Genomic DNA, 17,014 nt, shown 5'->3' with positions numbered 1-17,014 from the left:
CACACACACACTGGGGGTACAAAGAAAGAGTTGCTCCGCTGCCCAAGATCTTCTCAGAGGATCCACTTCAGATCCAAAACTCAGGGGCCGTCGCCCCTTGTACCAACTTCACCTTCCCCCAAAAGTTACACAGCAATGCGGCTTCTCTTAGCTCCGCCCCTGGTTCTGCCATCCTTCACAGGCCCCGCCTCTCTCAGTTACAGTGAGACCCCCAAGGTCTGAGTCGACCTCATTCCCTTCTCACCCACACATAAGCCGCCAGTCTAGCGTCCCTGACAGATAGTAGCCGCTGCCCACCACACTCTCCCTCTCTCCGGCCGCGACCCTGAGTGCTGCTGAGACCTGAGAAACGACTGCAGGAATTGCGCATGCGCAAAAGAGAATGCAGGCACCGATAGAGCACAGTGTGAGATGGTGAGCGTGCTCCAACCCAGCATCAATAAAGGGCACCTCTTCCAATTTATCCTTCCTGGCGCCCAGGTTGAGCTAGTTCGTGCGGTCTACTGCCCCTGATTATGTCTGCTTCTCTCTGACAGACGGGTGTGTCCAGTTTGTTCACCTGCTGGTGTGAGTTCTGCTGACACAGGAAGATAGGTAAGAGTCTGAGTTACAAATCCCTGCAGGAGGTCAGAACATCCCACATAAAGACAAATAGTGCCCACAATTGCAGTACAGGCTTGGCATCGTCTTGCACTTCTGGATCCAACTGGCCTGAAATAAACTGGTTGCCTTTCTGTATTTCCCAGATGGCATGGGGCCGCCATGAAGGAGTGGAAGGTGCAAGGAGTTGAGCACTCCCCTCTTCGTGAGCACTGAACGGCCTTGTCCTTCCTTGTAGGCAGGATGGGTAGTCTCTAAGGTCAACAGAGGCCTTGGCAACACTCACAGCAACAGCCGGGAAGCAGGCCACGATCAGACAGATCCCGAGCCAGGATTCCTCTCCACTATGGAGTATGTGGCAGCCCCAGGCCCCAGGCCAGGTGCCCCACTTCAAGTCACAGAGAATGTGAGTCTTTCCAGGACACGGATGTTGCCTTGGGGTCCTTCCTTTCCTTCACAGACCAGAAGGGAAGAAGTCCCTGGATCTTGTGTCTGTTCCTGCCCAGGGGAGGAGCTGACCTTGTTCAAGAGGAACGTCATGCCTCTATAAGAGTGGGGTCCACAGCCCGGGCTGGAGACCCACCTAAATGTGTGTGTGTGGGTGGGGGTGCCTTCCCAGGTTGTTCCAGGAACTGAGGATTGGCTGCCAAGGGTTTCTGGACAGCCCACCTGGGCTACTGGCCTGGAGGGAGAGTATCAGACAGATCCAGAGCCGAGTGAGAAGCAGCAGTTGCAGGTAAATGTGGGGCTGTGGGGTTCTGTAGGAACAGGGAGCCCACAAAGCCACTGGCAGCATCCCTCGCCCTGGTTACCCACAGATTTCCAAGGAGCTGGTTGACCTTCAGATTGCAACCCATCGCCTTCGTGAGCAGCATGAAGCTGAAGTCTTCGAGCTGAAGAGGGAAGTGAGTAGCCAAGCAAGCTATGTGTGTCAGCCTGGGTGCATCCAGGAACAGAGTGTGCACCCAGGACAAGCAGCACTAAGGAGTTCAGGTGCCCAGGAATAAATATGCACTTTGTGGGCTTTTACCTGGCCCTGTGCATCTGCTCCTGCATGAATACCAGCCTCCTGCAGTGGTCCAGCAAATAGCCCTGCTCACCCTTGATGTCCACAGGTTCTTCGACTGGAAAGTCGGGTGCTAGAGCTAGAACTGCATGGAAATGGTGACTGCAGGGGACATGGAGTCCAACCAGCAGCCAGTCCAGGGCAACACAAGGTGCCACCACAAGAGGTCAGTGGAGAAGCCCAAGCCTGAATGTGTCACCTACAACAGAGTCCAGATCACCATGAGCACGTATAAAGCTGGGCTGGGCACCTCCACAGGGGCAGTGAAACAAGTATCTGCTGCCTCCTCCCTCCCCTCCCCTCCCCTTGCTTCCCTTCTAACCATAAAGGTGCAGCTCAAGCAAGACAGACTCTCTGAGCCTGAGACCCTGAACAATGTGAGTACACAGCCACCTAGCACTGGGGGGGTGGGGGGGTAGGTGGTGGAGGAGTGGGGGGTTCCAGAGTTTGCTGTCTCTCACACAGCCAGCTTTTGTTCACCAGCAGAAGCTGCAGGGGGAGTTGAACTTGGTCCTGGAGCATCACAGAGTCAGACAGCAGGCATTGGAGACACGAGTGTGAGTTTCACCTCGCCTAGAACAAGCAGTGCCCAGTGGCCTACAAGGTCACAAGTCCTGGCCTAGCTGTGCTTGTACTGTGTCCACAGGGCAGTCCTAGGCTGGCAGTTGCAGAGAGCCCAAGAGGAAGCCAGGGCAGCTGATCAGCGGCTGGCTGCCCAAGCAATGGTGAGGGTTTGCCCACCCTATGAACCTCAAGATCTAGCAGGAGGGTGTCCTACAAACAGAACCAGAGCCCTTTGTATGTCCCAGGTGTTGTCAACCTGTCAGGATCAGCTCCAGCAGGCTGAAGCTGAAAATGCTCAGCTGCAATTGCAGCTGAAGAAGTTGAATGAGGAGTATGCTGTCCGGCTGCAGCGCTACGCCAAAGAGACAGTGGTGAGCACTTTGTCAGGTTCTGTGGCAGTCGGAATGGCCTCTGAGTCTTGAGGAATGTGAGCCTGGCCTGGGCGTGCTGGGCAGGCAGATATGGGGAACTTTGTGGTGCCAGGCCCCTGCACAGTCAGCTGGGGTAGGAGGTGAGGTTGGGCCCAGTCAAGTGCCAGCCTGCCCAACTCAAGCCCAACTCCTACAGTTTGACTGCCTAACCTAATCCAAAGCGAGCCCCAACCCTAGCTCCATCCTATCCAATCTCCTCCAGGAGACCACCAACAGTACAGGTCAGGCAGCCCTTCAGACGTTCCTGGAGGCCACTCTGCAGGACATTCGGGCCGCACACCGGAGCCGAGAACAACAGTTGGCCCAAGCGGCCCGGACCTACCGCAAGCGCCTGGTGGATCTGAGCCGGAGGCAGGAGCTGCTACTATCCACCTGCAGGTGGGCTCCACCCTGTCCTAGGCACCCAGGGTGAGGTGAGGTGGCCCCATATGAGCTGCACTGTGGCTCAGTGTGCCACAGAAGCAGTCCCAGGCACACATAGATCCCAACAGGGCACGTGGTACTCCCAGGGCTACTTTTGCAACAGCCATCGACCTGGAGCCATCATCCATGCACTGGGCCACTGAACTCAGCCACCAAAGGGAGGATAAGGTAAGGCTGGGGCCCAGGTGCCCTGTCCCTGCTGCCTGAAACTGCCTTTAAGTCCAGAGCCCCTGCACTCCCCCCAGGCCTCATCCCAAACTCAGAGCCTTTGGAGCAGTTGGCTTTGTTCAGTCAATCAAGGGACCCCACCATGTGCTTTTACAGTATGGCCGATACAGGACACTGCTACTGTGCCCCGAGAAAGGACCTGGTGCAACTTCTAAGGAAGGAAGGTCACAGCCACTGTGAGTGCCCTCCTGTTGGTATATGGGAGGTCTAGGAGTCAGGAAGACAGAGCCAGAAGCTGCACATCCTTCACTGATTCCGCCAACCCTTGCTGCTGGCTGGGATTCTCCTATCCCTTGGACTCTGTTTGTATGGGGGACACTGGTAATCATAGGAAAATTGGATGGCTACTTTGTTAAGCATCTGATAGGTGAAACTTGGTGGAAGCAAAGTCTGATGACATGGCCAGCCCTAGATTTGGGCTTCTATACCAGCTCTATAATCTCTTGAGACATCATCTCCCAGGGACTGGGGGGAGGCACCCAGTAGACTGGAGTCACTGCGCTGGCCAGAGCGTTCTGCTGGTACAGATGCTCCAGGGCCCCAGGTAGTGCTATAATGTCCTAACACCACACAGCAGGTATTATGCCTACCTTGGAAACTGCTCCTCCTGCCCTCCTCCCTTCACAGGGCCCGCGATACTACATCCTGGTCCCAAATCCAGCAGAAGTTGCGGGACTTCTCCCAGGACACCCAGGTAGTAGGCAAGGAAGGATGGGGACCCCCTCCCTACACCCTGCCCTGGCTCATGGCTCATTCCTCCACCAGGTAGAGCTAGAACGAGAGCGGGCACAGCTGATGGTCCGGGCCACCATGGCGGAACAGCAGCTTTCTGAGTTACAGGAGTATGTGGACCAGCACTTGGGCAGGTAAGCTGGGTGTGACCCCAGGGCCCTGGTCTAGGTGGAAGGGAAAGAACCCATGGCCACACACGTGATTGGTCTGATAATCCCAATCAGGTACAAGCAGGAAATCCAGAGACTGAGGAAGCTGGTGAAGACAGGAGATCCCCAGGGAGTAGAAGCTATGCCTTCCTCTAGGCCCCGGCGCCCAAGGACCCAGAGTCACTAGCTAACTAGTCTCCCAGAGGAAGCACAAATCAAACCTCTTCACAGCCAGCACGGCATCTGCTGCACACCCTATCCCATAGAGTGATAAGTCAGGATTGAACCCACAGAGTCTTTATTGTATCCAGTCAACCAGCCTGTCAACCTAAAGTCCTAGGAAGGGAGGTAGAACTGGACTCTGGGATGGCCTTGATGGGCACCCCACAAGAAGACACAGCTGGCCCAGCACCATGGACATCATAGGCCCAGACTCTGTCCACGCCCTCACCCACCACAGCTACAGGCTGCCAGGTGGGAAGGGGGAAACGTCCAGATACTACACGGGCCCCTGCAGGTAGCTCTTTTTGCAGCTTATCCTCCAGCAGTGGGAGCTGTAAGAAGAACAGGAGGGAGGGGGGCACAAGAGCAGGTAAGAAAAAGCTGCCCCATCCATGTAGGCCCAGAACCTATTCCAAGCATCAGAACAGCCAAGAGCCAAGACTGTAGCCCTGACCTCCCAGCAGGACAGCAGACCCAAGACCTACCACACTGGGGGCCAGGAACACAGACACATTGTGACAGTCTCTGAGGCTCACCTGTGGGAAACAAAGATAGGAGCTGGAAGGCATGGGGTCACCGAGCTCTGGCCTCCAGCCCACCCAGGTATCAGTATGATAGCACTCAGAGCAAGAAATCTGGGAGATAAAGGTATTGGAGCTAGGAATGTGACTCAGTTGGTAGAGTGCTTGCCAAACATATACAAAGCCCCGGATAAACTAGGTCTGATGGTGCAGGCCTATAATCCTAGCACTCAGGAGGTAGAGGCAGGAGTTCAATGTTATCCTGGGCTACATAGTGAGTTTGAGATAAGCCTGGACTAGAGACTGTGTCTCAGAAAAAAAAAAGAAAATAAAATTAAAAAAAAAAAAAAAGAAAATGAAGTTTGATAGGTTACCTTCCAGAGATCCTTCCGATGGTAGCAGACACTCCCAGAACAACCAGCCCACCAGGCATGCAGCCGTGCAAGTCCCACAAGCCATGGGTTCAGCTCATAACCCACAGCTGGACGGAGACCACATTGGTGGGCCGCCAGCACCTATGAGAGCCAAGAGTGTGGGACCTGGATGTAAGGAAGGGGCAACCACGAAGGGACAACGAACAGACACACAGGCCTTACGATCCTGCCATCACCAGAGCCTAGATCCACCATTTTTCCAGGGCGGCCTCGTAACAGCGACAGCACGTGCTCAACCTGTCGGGCACTCGCACCAATGTAGGGCACCTGAAAAAGGAATTTGGTGGGTCTGCGGCTACAGTCGCACAGACTGAAGCACCAGGTTGAAGACCTTTGCGTGCCTACTAGCTTTCCTTCCTTAGCTATCTGCCACACCCAGTGCTGCCCCACCCACCCTCCTGGCACACCACTGCCCATAACCCGTCAGTAATTCAATCCTAGCTTCATTTATATACACTTGGTCATGACGACAGGCCCAGGCCCTGCAACATAATATTAGTTCCACCCCTCCGCGTATCCATGTGGTTCCTCACTGTAATTGGTTCCGCCCATCTTTACAAGCCACCTACAGCAGCCTTAATCCCGCCCATTCATCTCGCACTAATTTTGGTCCCGCGTCGCACCTGAAGTTTTAGAGGCACGCGGCGGAAGCCCGGCTGCAGAAGCAGCGCCCACACGGTGTAGGCAACCAACCCGGAGCCTGTCGCCACTTGCAATAGCTCCAGCAAACTCGGCCGCCTCTCGCGCACCGCAGTCAACGCCTCGGCCGGGTCGTCGTGATCCATGGTTGAGAGACAAGCAATTCAGAGCCGTCCCTCCCAAGCCCCCCCCACTCCACAGTCAGGGGAGGCGGCTGCCCTCCCGGTTACCGCCGGCCTGAGCCGTAGTCTCTCTGCTCTGCGCCTAACCCAGTCGCGGTAACGATTGCTTTAAGTCTAAGTAGAAGCCGGTATCAAACGCCGGAAGTGGAGGGGGGGACCGTCCGTCCCGTCCGTCACTCATACTTCCCCGCCCAACCGGGCGTGGCCCCTCCCGTGGGTTCCGGGTGATGGTAATCGAGTCCCAATGACCCAGGCGATAGGCGAGCCGTAGAAAGTTGGCCCCTCGTGGGTCTACGGTCCAGGATCTACAGCGGCTAGCCTCTGGGTCTACCCTGCAGACAACTATAAGGAATCTCTGGTCTGGATCCCCGAGGCCATACCGTTCCTCCCGTGCAGCCCCGCAGCCCCGGGTTAAAACCAGGGCCACTGTAACTGGAAGTCATTCTCTTGTGGATTCTGCTGACCAAGGCTTTCGGAAAGCCTACCAAACACCCATAAACAACCCACGGAGGACATCCTTCCACTCACTCCGACAGTGACGACAATTAGGAGGAAAATAGAGGGTGTTCTGGGGTCGAAGGAGAGGGGCGGGTAGATACAGACAGATGTAGGCTCTCTAGTGAGTGTGGAGGGAGGGGGCCGGATGCGAGAGGCTGGGTGCTGGCAGCTGGCCCAGCCTGGGGTGAAAGACAGCCCAGGAGCCCGGAAGATCTCCTTCCTTCAAAAATAAAGGGTTGAGTAACTCCTAGTAAGGCCCTGCATGGAAACAGATAGAGCCTTGAGTCAATCTGTTGGACCCCGACCACCCACATTAAAGCCAAATGGCCGTAAATGTCAGTTCCTCCTTGTCTATGCAGTCCTGGCCTGATTCTCCTCAACTATCTCTAGTAGAGACCGTGATGACTTCCAAACTGAGTGTGCCCAAGACCACCTCCATGTTTTCCTCCAAAACAATCTGGAGGACGGGTGTCCCAAGACAGCAGGAGTATGTGTAGTCTGTGGAGAGAGGCTCTGCTCTACCCAGCTCAGAATCTGGCCACTGGGAGAACTGGAGCGTGGCCCTCCCCCTCCCACACCCTGAATTCTAGACAGGGTTGCTTGAGCACAGCTATTCTTGTCTGCTGCTCCTGCCTAAAGCGCCCAGAAAAGCGCTGGCAACTCTACCTGACACTGGCACCCACACAGAGCTCCCCACCCCCCAGTCCTCTGGTCCACACAGGTTTTCCCAGGCTAGCTCCTGTGATTTTCGTCCACCTGCTCCCACACACCACTCCCCCGTCCCTGCTTCCACTTTGGGGGTCTCATCACTTGATCCCTGGAGCAAACATGAGGCCACTGGCCCAGTCTTCCCCTACACCCAGGTGCCAGGGTAAGCCCTTAGCACTTCATGGGGTTTGGGGAAATGAGAGCAAGTAGCAGGAAGCCAGTTCAGAGGCAGATGGTGGAAGAAAATGGCATCACCTGCTCTCCAGGAGCGATCTCTTGCCCTCATCGCCCCTCCCACTCCATAAGCAGGCAGGCTAAGTACTGGTGGCACGCTCTCTGCCCACCCCCAGAATACACAGGTGTGATTTAAGCTATCTGCCTATAAGCATTCCAAGGTAGCCATTCCAGGGCCTATATAGGGTGTGTCACCACCAGGTACCTTCAACTGGCACAGCCTGGAGCAAGGAACTGTATGTCTGGTCCCTGCCCAGCCTTGCCCCTCTCCCAGCCTGTTTCCTACCAAAGAATGAACAGCCCACTGGGACTGATGGTGGATGAAAGTCTTAAAAGGGAGGGCATACAAGGACAGAAAGCCATTTCTGGACCCCCACTACACTCCACTCAGCACTGGAGCTGAAGCAGTTTCTCAGAGCCATGAGAGAGAAGTGGCAGGAATGTGCTTGGTTGGAGCCTGAGAAACCTAGTGCACACCTCACTGAAGGGCTTTCAGGCCACAGGCTTTGTCTGTCCAGGGTCTCACTAGCCCTTTACAAAATAAAGAGGCCCAGGAGGAAGGCAGGGACGGCAACAATGGGGCCAGCGGCGGGAAGCAGTCCTTAGAGACCCCATTGTGCACTTATCCCGCCGGAAACGAACAAGCGGGATCCTGCAATGGAGACCCCACACCCTGCAGGCGCTTTGCCATGTCTGGATGCTCAGCACGTCGCAGGGGCCTCCGGACAGAGGGGCTCATTCTTCCCCAAGGGCGGGACCAGGCCAAGGATGACTGTACGGCTCACAACGACCATGGAGGGGAATGGCACACCGCCAGACTACAGCACTCCTCCCTAACGGACCTCGTGCAGAGCGGGAGGTGATGTCTGTCTGCTTGCCCCCCAGGCCATCTAAAAAACCCCAAGTAGCCCAAGTCTTGAGATTTTCAGCACTTCTGCACTCAGTCCCAGGAGCACCCTAGATTAGAGGAAAACAGACTCATTGGTCAGCCGGGTCAACAGGGCAGGCAGGCGAAGAAGGGCTAGGAGGGCAACAGAGGGGAGAGCAAGTAAAGGGAGGCCGGAGCAGAGCTGGGTGTGTCACAGAAGACCAAGTCTACAGTGGCTGGTGTCATCCAGTTATTTAGTATTCTATCAACTCACTGCGGGCACCAGGATGCTGTCTGAACCACACCCTTCCTACCACCCCTCCCCAGTACCCCATTCCCAGCAGAAGGTCTGGCAGGGACTTGCTCCCAGGTCTCTCAGTCCAGTGCCACCTCACATGGGTTGAGGTGGGCTGTAAGGGCAGCTGTATAGACACGGCTGAACTCTTGGAAGCGGGGAGCACAGCCCAGCCAGGCTTCACCAAATCGGCTCCAGCCCATGAAAAGGAAGGAGCCTGGGCCAGGACGCACACCGCAGCGCAATGGGGTACGAATGGAGGTCTGGCCCAGGCCCTCGGAGCCTTCTTCCTGGAACAGGGACAGTGTCTGGCGGATGACACGGGTGGCCACCACAGTGATGACTGATTCTTGCAGCTCCATGTCATGGGTGACCCCATGGATGGTTCCATGTATCACTGTGAAGAGACACGGGGGCTAGTGGTGGGCATGTGGGGATGTAGGCCAGACTCTAAGCTCCCCCACAACAGGAATACTCACCGAAGTCACTGGTGCATGCAGCCAGAAGGAGCTCGGCATCACTGCAGGGCCTGCAGGCACCTAGCATGCAAGGCAGGTCATCAGCCAGGCCTGTGCTCTCTCAGCACAAGCCCACAGCTCCTCCCAGCAGGCAAAGGCTCCAGAACTGGTGGTTAAACCCTTCTCCCAGCAACCGTACAGCCTGAAGACAGCAGGAGTCATGGTGCACCCTGCAGGCACATGCCTACTGACGGACACCTCGATGCCTCACGCACATTCTTGCACACCCATCTCGTAAACCCATACCAATGCCAAACAACATTCTATGACCTCTCAGAGCTGCCTCCCAAGCCCAGCTAGGGTGGCACAACAGTCTGGTGGACTCTGGTTCCGGGGTTCCCCAGCTAGGACAGAACAGTGAGAGAGCCATCCCCTGCAGGGTCAGGCTGCAAGATTCAGAAGAGCAAAGCACTGGGCCTGGTGCCCTGCAGGGAGGCAGGGCAGGCGTCTCCATGGTGACGAAGAGGCACACTGGACTTTTGTTGGCTGGGCTGGGGGAGGGGAGGAAGGTCACCACCAGGCCAGGGAGCCCTGGACAGCTCTGGCCATAGGCTTTGATTCTACCCCAGTTCACCCCTTCCCCCAACCTCCAGACACCAGAGGCCCAAGGCTGGCCTCTCCAGCATTTGCTCCCTCTTGCTCTTTCCCTAAAATGAACCCTGGGGAGGAGGAAAAGGAGGAAGTACTCCCAATCCACCTCCCTATGACCTGGAAGATACTCTCCAACGGAATGGTCTCTGTCAAGCTACGGATGGACCCTCTGTGCAGCGGGGTGTCAAGACCTGGTTAGAACGCCACTTCCAGACACCAACCTTCTCCTCAGTCAGTCTGGTCACTCACCATCTACACCAGGACCTTGGGCCTGGGGGGGCATTTCTGCACGCTGGTCCTCATGCAGCTCGAAACGAAAGGCAGCAACTCTGCGGCTGATGTCGCGGTGTGGTGTGGCCTGCAGGAAAAGGGCCCGGCGCTCGCGGGGACCCCATCGCATGCAGCGGCCGCCAGCCAGGACTGGGCCCTCGGCCAGTAGCAACTCTAGGTTGCCGCCCATCCGTTCAGCGAAGACCTGGGCACCAGCGAAGGGCCGCGTTGGGCGCAGACAGACGATGCTGGGCCGCGTGCCCGGATCGGGGCTGTCCAGGGTCAAGCGCAGCGCCCCGGCTGGGTACAGCCACTCGACAGCGCCCTTAGTACAATCCAGGGTCAGCTGCCCCACGCTGCCGGGCTCCTGGGTCAAGCCGCTGAGGACAGGACGGTGGTTCTCAGGCGGGTGGCCCTTGTTCCCCTAGGCGGTTCACCCCATTTCCCGCAGCTACCAACACCTGCGTCCACTCTGTGGAACAGGACGTTGAGGTCTATGCCACCTCAGTTCCCAGTGGGAGGGAGGCCCCCAATACAAGATGAAAAAACCCCTTCCCACCCCACAATCCCTCCTGGGGAACGTACCTGCCCCTCCAGCTGCAGCGTTCCTCGGAGTAACCGGCACGAGCAGAGACGGCCAGGAGGCCGCAGCATAGCGCGCAGAGAAGCACGGCTACCGGCATGGTTCGGGGACGCGCCGGGACCTCGGGCTGCTGCCCCGGGAGGGTCGGGGCCGCAGCGCGAGTAGTCCGCGGTGCGGCCGCCAGGCCCGGCGCGTCCCCACAACCGGCGACCCCTCTGCGCAAACCCCTTTGAGCTCCCCGGACTAGGGGGCGGGGCCTTTGCTCTCTGACCAATCGCCACAAGCCCCAGAACTTTCCGCCAATAGCAGTGCCCTCGGAGGGGCGGGGCGGACTGAAGGCGGGAGCGCGGTCCAGGCCTGGGATGGAGTACGTAGCGGTCCTCTCTCCCCTTTGGGCAATCCCCAGTACCCTGGAACCTTTGGCGAGTGGGTGGGAGTCGCTGTCGACTAGAATCTGGAAAGCTTTTCAATTCATTTGGCTTTCACTGGACGTCAGTAGGATTGTCCCTTCCTGAGAGAGCGAGTGGAGGGAGTCTGCAGCCAACATCTGAACACTGGTACCCTGCTGCTGGTACTCCAGGGAAGAGGAATTAGAACCCCTGTGCCCCTACGTTCCATAATGGAAGGTGCAGAGGGTCCTGACTAGCCTAGGGCCTGCGTGATGAAACTAAGCCAAGACTTGGATTTGGGTAAGAGGAAAAGCACCGGCTAGCTATGGAAGGAGCAGTGTGGGCTGGGTGGGCTTCCTCCTGCACTATGCTTTTTCAGAGCCACCTGCACATTAAGTAAATACCATGAAAAATTCTATCACCGTGGAGACCTGCCTGGGGATTCACAGACTGGAAGCAAAGCCTGGAATTACTTGCCCTTGCCAAAGTCAAGAACAGCTGAAACAGAATCTCAAAGATAGCCGGAGGCCTGGGGATAGGGCTAGGTTATACAGTGCCCACCACTCAGGCGTGAAACCCTAGGTTTGATCTTCATAATAATGTTAAACTGATTAGGGTCGTGCCTCTAATCACAGCACTCAGGAAGTAGAGGGAGGAGTGCCTTGGACAGGCGTAAGTAGTGTGTTGAAGGCCTGTCTGAGCTACCTGGGACCCTCCTAGAAGGAAAAGAAAACAAAGAAAAACAAACACAATCTGAACCTCCACCCCCCACCAAAGAGAAGCGCTTCTTTGGAAGGATAGAGGGGACTGAAGTCAGAGGGAAGCCTTGGAAGTCCCTGAGGGTCTCTTTTCCAACTCCAGGACTCTACCTCTGTATCCTCTGTCCTCCTGGTTCCTTTTGAAACCCTCCAGTTGGCCAGGACCAATAGGTGGCACAGCTGGCTTCTTGCTCCGGACAAGGGGGTCAAAAGAAGGTATAATAGTCAAAGGTAAAGGTGACCAGAGCCTTCTTTTTTTTTTTTTTTTTTTTCCGAAACAGGGTTTCTCCGTAGCTTTTGGTTCCTGTCCTGGAACCAGCTCTTCTAGACCAGGCTGGTCTCGAACTCACAGAGATCCGCCTGCCTCTGCCTCCCGAGTGCTGGGATTAAAGGTGTGTGCCACCACCGCCTGGCTTAACCAGAGCCTTCTTGAAGTGCGTATGTGTCCTGTAAGAAACACTAAAGAGCCGGGCGGTGGTGGCACACGCCTTTAATCCCAGCACTTGGGAGGCAGAGGCAGGAGGATCTCTGTGAGTTCAAGGCCAGTCTGACTGACAGCACAAATTCCAGAACAGGCTCCAAAGCAACAAAAACAAAAACAAAAACAAACTGTCTTAAAACAAACAATACTAAATAAAATGGACTGGAGAGATGGCTCAGTAGTTAAAAACACATTACTTCAATTGCAGAAGACCTGAGTTGTGTTCCCAGCACCCATATGGAGAGGATCACAACAGCTTCAGGGGATTAGATGACTCTTGTTTCCACAGGCACGAGCATTCGCGTGCATGTGCATTATGGTCACACACACATACATACACCAAAGTAAAAAATAAATCATAATAAAATATCACTCAGCCTGATGAAAGTATAGCAGATGCCAAGGCATTTACAGAAGGACACAGGACACCTGGTCAACCGTGGATGTCCAGGCCTAAGCACTTTGGTCATTCTTTGGAAGTCTCCTCAGAACAAGTCTCTGAGGCAGAGAGTAGTCTGCAGGCGCCCTCTAATGGTGACATGGGGCATGAGCAAGCCAGTTTCAGAGAGGTTCTCTCTTCCCATGCGTGTTGACAACCAAGAGTAGCCATCACAGGGGTTGTCCAAGCTGGAAACCATCTTGAGAGATTTTTTCCTGTCCTAGCTTCCCCAGGGCCTTGTACTGCACCTCATGGGATGCAGTGGGTAGCAGCAGAGGCTTCAGTTGTCACCGCTCAGGCTGCCCACCTCCAGCCATGGCTGTCCCCATAACACAGGCATTTGCAGGTTGAGGACATTGATGGTATATCCACAGTGTGCTGAACCCTGAGCAGAGCAGAGGACAGGTAGCCCCAGCATCCAACAGGAGAGCTGATGGCAGACATGCAGTTGACTCAGTGAGTGGGCCATCATCTAAGGAGGCCATTTGGGAAAGAGATTCACGAGAGGAGAATTGACAGGTTAGAGAGACTATGGCCCCAGGACCATGGGGCTTTAAACAAACACAACCACAAAATATAAATGGGAAAGATGGCATGTTCGGGCTGGAAAGATGACTCGGTAGTAAAAAGCACGAACTGCTTTCCCAGAGGTCCTGAGTTCAATTCCCAGCAACCACATGGTGGCTCACAGCCACCTGTAATGAGATCTGGCGCCATCTTCCGGCCTGCAGACATACATGCAGGCAAAACACTGTATACAGAATAAACAAAAAAAAAAAGGCAGGATCAGCTCCCAGTAGGTCTACTACTGGAAGTGGATGAAATTAGGTTTCTTCCTGATCTTGTGAGAAAAACTAGAAAGGACGATAAGTCTCCCGCCTGCCCAAGGCTCCCCTCTTCACAGATCTCAAATTTCACTTGAAGCCATGTGGCTACTAGATGTAGCTGGCCAGAGACGCTTTCTTTGACTCTAGATAAACCTGTGGCACCAAGACCCTTACGGCTAGAATTGAGCACGGATGAGGATGCCGGATGAATAAGGAAGACAGTTCGTTCCTACAACCGATGAGCAGGGGATATCGGGGACCCAGGAAAGAGTACCAGTGGCTCCTACTGTGGGCACTGCCTTCGGTTACTGTACTCAGCTGGACCTTGGCAGCTTCAGGGTGATGCAGTCATCATCCAGGACGTAATCATAGCTGCCAGCTCCCAAGCAGTCTCGAGTGCCCACCCATTCCCATGAGGTCTGACGGCATCCACCTTCAGCTTAGCACTTCAAGGGGGGCAAAGCATTAATGTTTCTATCTCTGTGTTTTTTCATTTGTTGAGAAGACCACCCTGCAACACCTTGCATCTCCTGAGGAGCCCAAAATGCAGCTGCTGATTGATTTGAAGCTGAGCTAAAAATAGCCACTGGCTCCAGCCAGGGCCAGGGGAAAATATCCCATTGCTAGGAGACGACCGTTGCCGGGAGACCGCCATCACTAGGCGACGCGTGCTGCTGAGGTGACAGCTGAGCCCTGAGTCATCCTCAGCCTTGACAGGAGGCGGGCCAGGCCAGAGCAGAGGCCACCAGAGAACCTTGGTGCCCTCACCCTGTCATCTGGGCAGTCGGAGGACAGCTGTCCACCTGCTTCTCTCCAGTGCTCTCGAGCCTCTGACTCTGGGCAGGGACAGGGTGGAGGAAAAGGAGGCCCGGGGGTACAGGTGGGGAAAGGAAGAAGAATGAAAAGGGGCACAGGGTAAGTGAAGGAAGGAGAGGTGGGAAAAGAGGGTACAGAAGAGAAGATCAGGGGCACAAAGTTCCTATCTAGCCCCAGGATGACTCACTTTGTCCTTGAGGGGGTTGCTCACCACCGGTACTGTGCTAAAATATTCAAGGCATCCCTCCTTAGAACCCAGTCACATTTCCCAGAAGGCGTTCGGTGAAGAGAACAGCCTGAGGAGGATGTGACCCAGCCATGTGTCTCTGGAGCATGAGAGCCTCGTAAGGACATGCCTGAGGAGCTCCTGTGACAAGACTTAGAGCAGGTGTAGAGCCGTCATTCTAGGCCCAGGGAGGGGTCCCCTGGTGCTCCCTCAGCCCTCTGTCTCTGAGCCAAATGTGCCAGCATTTCTGGGCCCACAGAGTCCCCCATCACTGTAGAGCTGGACCCCAGCAGTCTAGACAGGAGACAGTCCTCTGTGCTCCGACATCCAGGTAAGGGTAATGATGGTGGGGGTGGTTTTAGATGAGGGATGTCTTCAAAGAGAGGTGCTCCAAGCCAGAAGGGTTCCAGGTAGTGAGTGCTCCCACGGAGAGTGCTGCAGATGAGAGGTTCTCCGGTTAAATGTGTTTTGGTTTAAGGGTGTTCCCATCGAGGGTATTCCAGATGAGGGGGTCCTCCAGGTGAGGATGCTGCAGATGTGAACACTCCAGTTAATTACATTTCAATTAAAAGATGATCCAGTTGAGAGTGTTTCAAGTGAGGGGTCCTCCAGGTGCAGGTGTTTCACGTGAGGGGTGCTCCACTGAGAGACCCTCCATGTGTCCTTAGGAGCCAAGTTCATAGATACTCCCATATCAGTCCCTTAAGACTAACCCAGGAAGAGAGCATCCTGGTTGAACTGGTCCCACACGCCACCTCATATTCTTCAGAGATGAAAAATCGCATGTACGGCCAGTTGGACTTTGTCTGATATACTTCTCTCAGGGCATAAGCTGTTCTCCAAAAGCGAGCAGGAGTCCTTGACAGAAGGTGCTTCAAAAGCCAGTTTCCCTATCCTCCCTGACCACGTGTGTATGTGTGCACCTCCCCTATGCTCTGCTGGGCACCCAGAGAACCCCACCTTGGCCCTCTAGGGGTTCTGTGGCCACCAGCCCACTGTAACTGTACCATCAGAGAGTCAGTAGGCCCAGGCTGAGACGAGGAGGATTTTGGTGTTGTGGGCAGATGTAGAAATGGAAGTTCCTAGGAAGGATTGCCAAGTCTGAAAGTCAAATTCATTCAGGGGCAGGTGACAAGAGGCTGCTCCAGGTGAGGTGCCAGGTGAGAGAGGAGCTGCAGATGAGGGTTGTATACTCCTGACTGGTACAGAGCCCGAGGAACCAGGGTCTTCCAGACTACAGTAGAGAGGACGCAGCCTAGGAGAGATGGCCCCTTACTGCATGCCAACTGACCCCTGAGAACCCTGGGGGAAACAGGGCGGGGAGGGGGAGAGACCAGTAAGGAGGAAGCTGCTGATGCCATGAATGAGAAAAACAGGTGCCTGACCTGGGGAGGATGGCAGAGGTAGAGGGAAACAGGTGGGTCCCTTGATGGGGGGGGGGGCAGGAGAGGCCCCATCAGACCAGTATGCAGTAATCTCCTAAGTGTCCTCATTGGTGTTTTCTCAAAAACAGGGCCACTTTCTGGGACTCGTTCCAGGACCACTGTGTGCCTAGGCCTCCCTCATACCCTTCATGTGTTCGTCATAAAGCCCAAGCCAAGGCACAACACCCTCTGCCCAAGATCCCCGCCTGCCACCCACTGGCTACCTGTCCAAGGACAATGACTAGATGAGTGGGAAGGACAGCCTCTGATGGTTCAGTGTCCACACTCATCTCTGTCCCATGTCAGTGCGCCTTCTTTGATCCATATCCAGGCAAGATGGTGACACTCCAGTCCCAGCCGCACAGTTGCCTGCCCTGTCCTGACTATGACTAGCTGGACTCAAGGCCCCGCTAGAAGAACAGTGATTCACCACGTTAAAAACCAGCCAAGGCCTTGGAGAGAAGTCAGTTAATAAAGTGTTTGTCTTGTGAGCTCAAGGTCCTGAGTTTGATCCCTGGATCCAAATTTTAAAAATTTAAAAACAAAAAACTGGGGACTAGAGAGATAGCTCAGTGGTTAAGAGCACTGGCTGCTCTTCCAAAGGTCCTGAGTTCAATTCCCAGCAACCACATGGTGGCTCACACCATCTATAATGAGATCTGTCACCCTCTTCTGGCGTGCAGGCATACATGGAAGCAGGATGTTGTATACATAATAAATAAATCTTTAAAAAAAAATCTGAACTTTGTGACATGTGACTGACTGTATTCTCAGTACTGGAAAGGAAAACACAGGCTTATCCTTGGAGTTCAGTGACCAGCCAGCCTAGCTTACTTGGTCAGCTCCAAGCCAGTGACCTTTCACACACACACACACAGAGAGAGAGAGAGAGAGAGAG

The 17,014-nt window shown here is 55.0% G+C and overlaps 3 protein-coding genes across 10 annotated transcripts; 1 reads left to right on the top strand and 2 right to left on the bottom strand.

Moving 5' to 3' along the window:
- Positions 1-276: 276 nt before the first annotated feature.
- On the top strand, positions 277-4,523 carry Ccdc78 (coiled-coil domain containing 78). Of its 7 annotated transcripts, XM_050134812.1 has the most exons (16): positions 277-414; positions 537-594; positions 839-1,006; positions 1,220-1,336; positions 1,394-1,505; positions 1,716-1,832; positions 1,996-2,043; positions 2,132-2,223; positions 2,313-2,391; positions 2,476-2,601; positions 2,864-3,039; positions 3,171-3,252; positions 3,409-3,488; positions 3,940-4,006; positions 4,078-4,178; positions 4,269-4,523. In XM_050134812.1, exons 3-16 carry the CDS (start codon positions 954-956, stop codon positions 4,378-4,380), a joined length of 1,362 nt encoding a protein of 453 aa, XP_049990769.1. In that variant the 5' UTR covers positions 277-414; positions 537-594; positions 839-953; the 3' UTR covers positions 4,381-4,523. The 7 variants fall into 7 exon arrangements, with proteins under 7 accessions (XP_049990769.1, XP_049990779.1, XP_049990794.1 ...); XM_050134822.1 differs by lacking the exon at positions 277-414 and having other exon boundaries at positions 457-594; positions 1,419-1,505; XM_050134837.1 differs by lacking the exon at positions 277-414 and having other exon boundaries at positions 457-594; positions 2,153-2,223.
- On the bottom strand, positions 4,475-6,444 carry Antkmt (adenine nucleotide translocase lysine methyltransferase). Of its 2 annotated transcripts, XM_050134904.1 has the most exons (5): positions 5,994-6,433; positions 5,533-5,637; positions 5,311-5,451; positions 4,901-4,951; positions 4,475-4,747 (listed from the first exon to the last, which is right to left on the bottom strand). In XM_050134904.1, the coding sequence occupies exons 1-5, from the start codon at positions 6,153-6,155 to the stop codon at positions 4,517-4,519; spliced, it is 690 nt and encodes a 229-aa protein (XP_049990861.1). In that variant the 5' UTR covers positions 6,156-6,433; the 3' UTR covers positions 4,475-4,516. The 2 variants fall into 2 exon arrangements, with proteins under 2 accessions (XP_049990861.1, XP_049990870.1); XM_050134913.1 differs by lacking the exon at positions 4,901-4,951 and having other exon boundaries at positions 5,994-6,444.
- Positions 6,445-7,548: 1,104 nt separating this feature from the next.
- On the bottom strand, positions 7,549-10,994 carry Metrn (meteorin, glial cell differentiation regulator). Its single transcript, XM_050134868.1, has 4 exons — positions 10,759-10,994; positions 10,153-10,553; positions 9,274-9,333; positions 7,549-9,191 (listed from the first exon to the last, which is right to left on the bottom strand). Exons 1-4 carry the CDS (start codon positions 10,854-10,856, stop codon positions 8,875-8,877), a joined length of 876 nt encoding a protein of 291 aa, XP_049990825.1. The 5' UTR covers positions 10,857-10,994; the 3' UTR covers positions 7,549-8,874.
- Positions 10,995-17,014: the final 6,020 nt, after the last annotated feature.

The sequence above is a fragment of the Alexandromys fortis genome, unplaced genomic scaffold (assembly GCF_014885135.2).
Source record: "Alexandromys fortis isolate MF-2015 unplaced genomic scaffold, M_Fortis_MF-2015_v1.1 scaffold_29, whole genome shotgun sequence".
NCBI lineage: Eukaryota > Metazoa > Chordata > Mammalia > Rodentia > Cricetidae > Alexandromys > Alexandromys fortis.
This window is presented reverse-complemented; position numbering and strand designations above follow the sequence as displayed.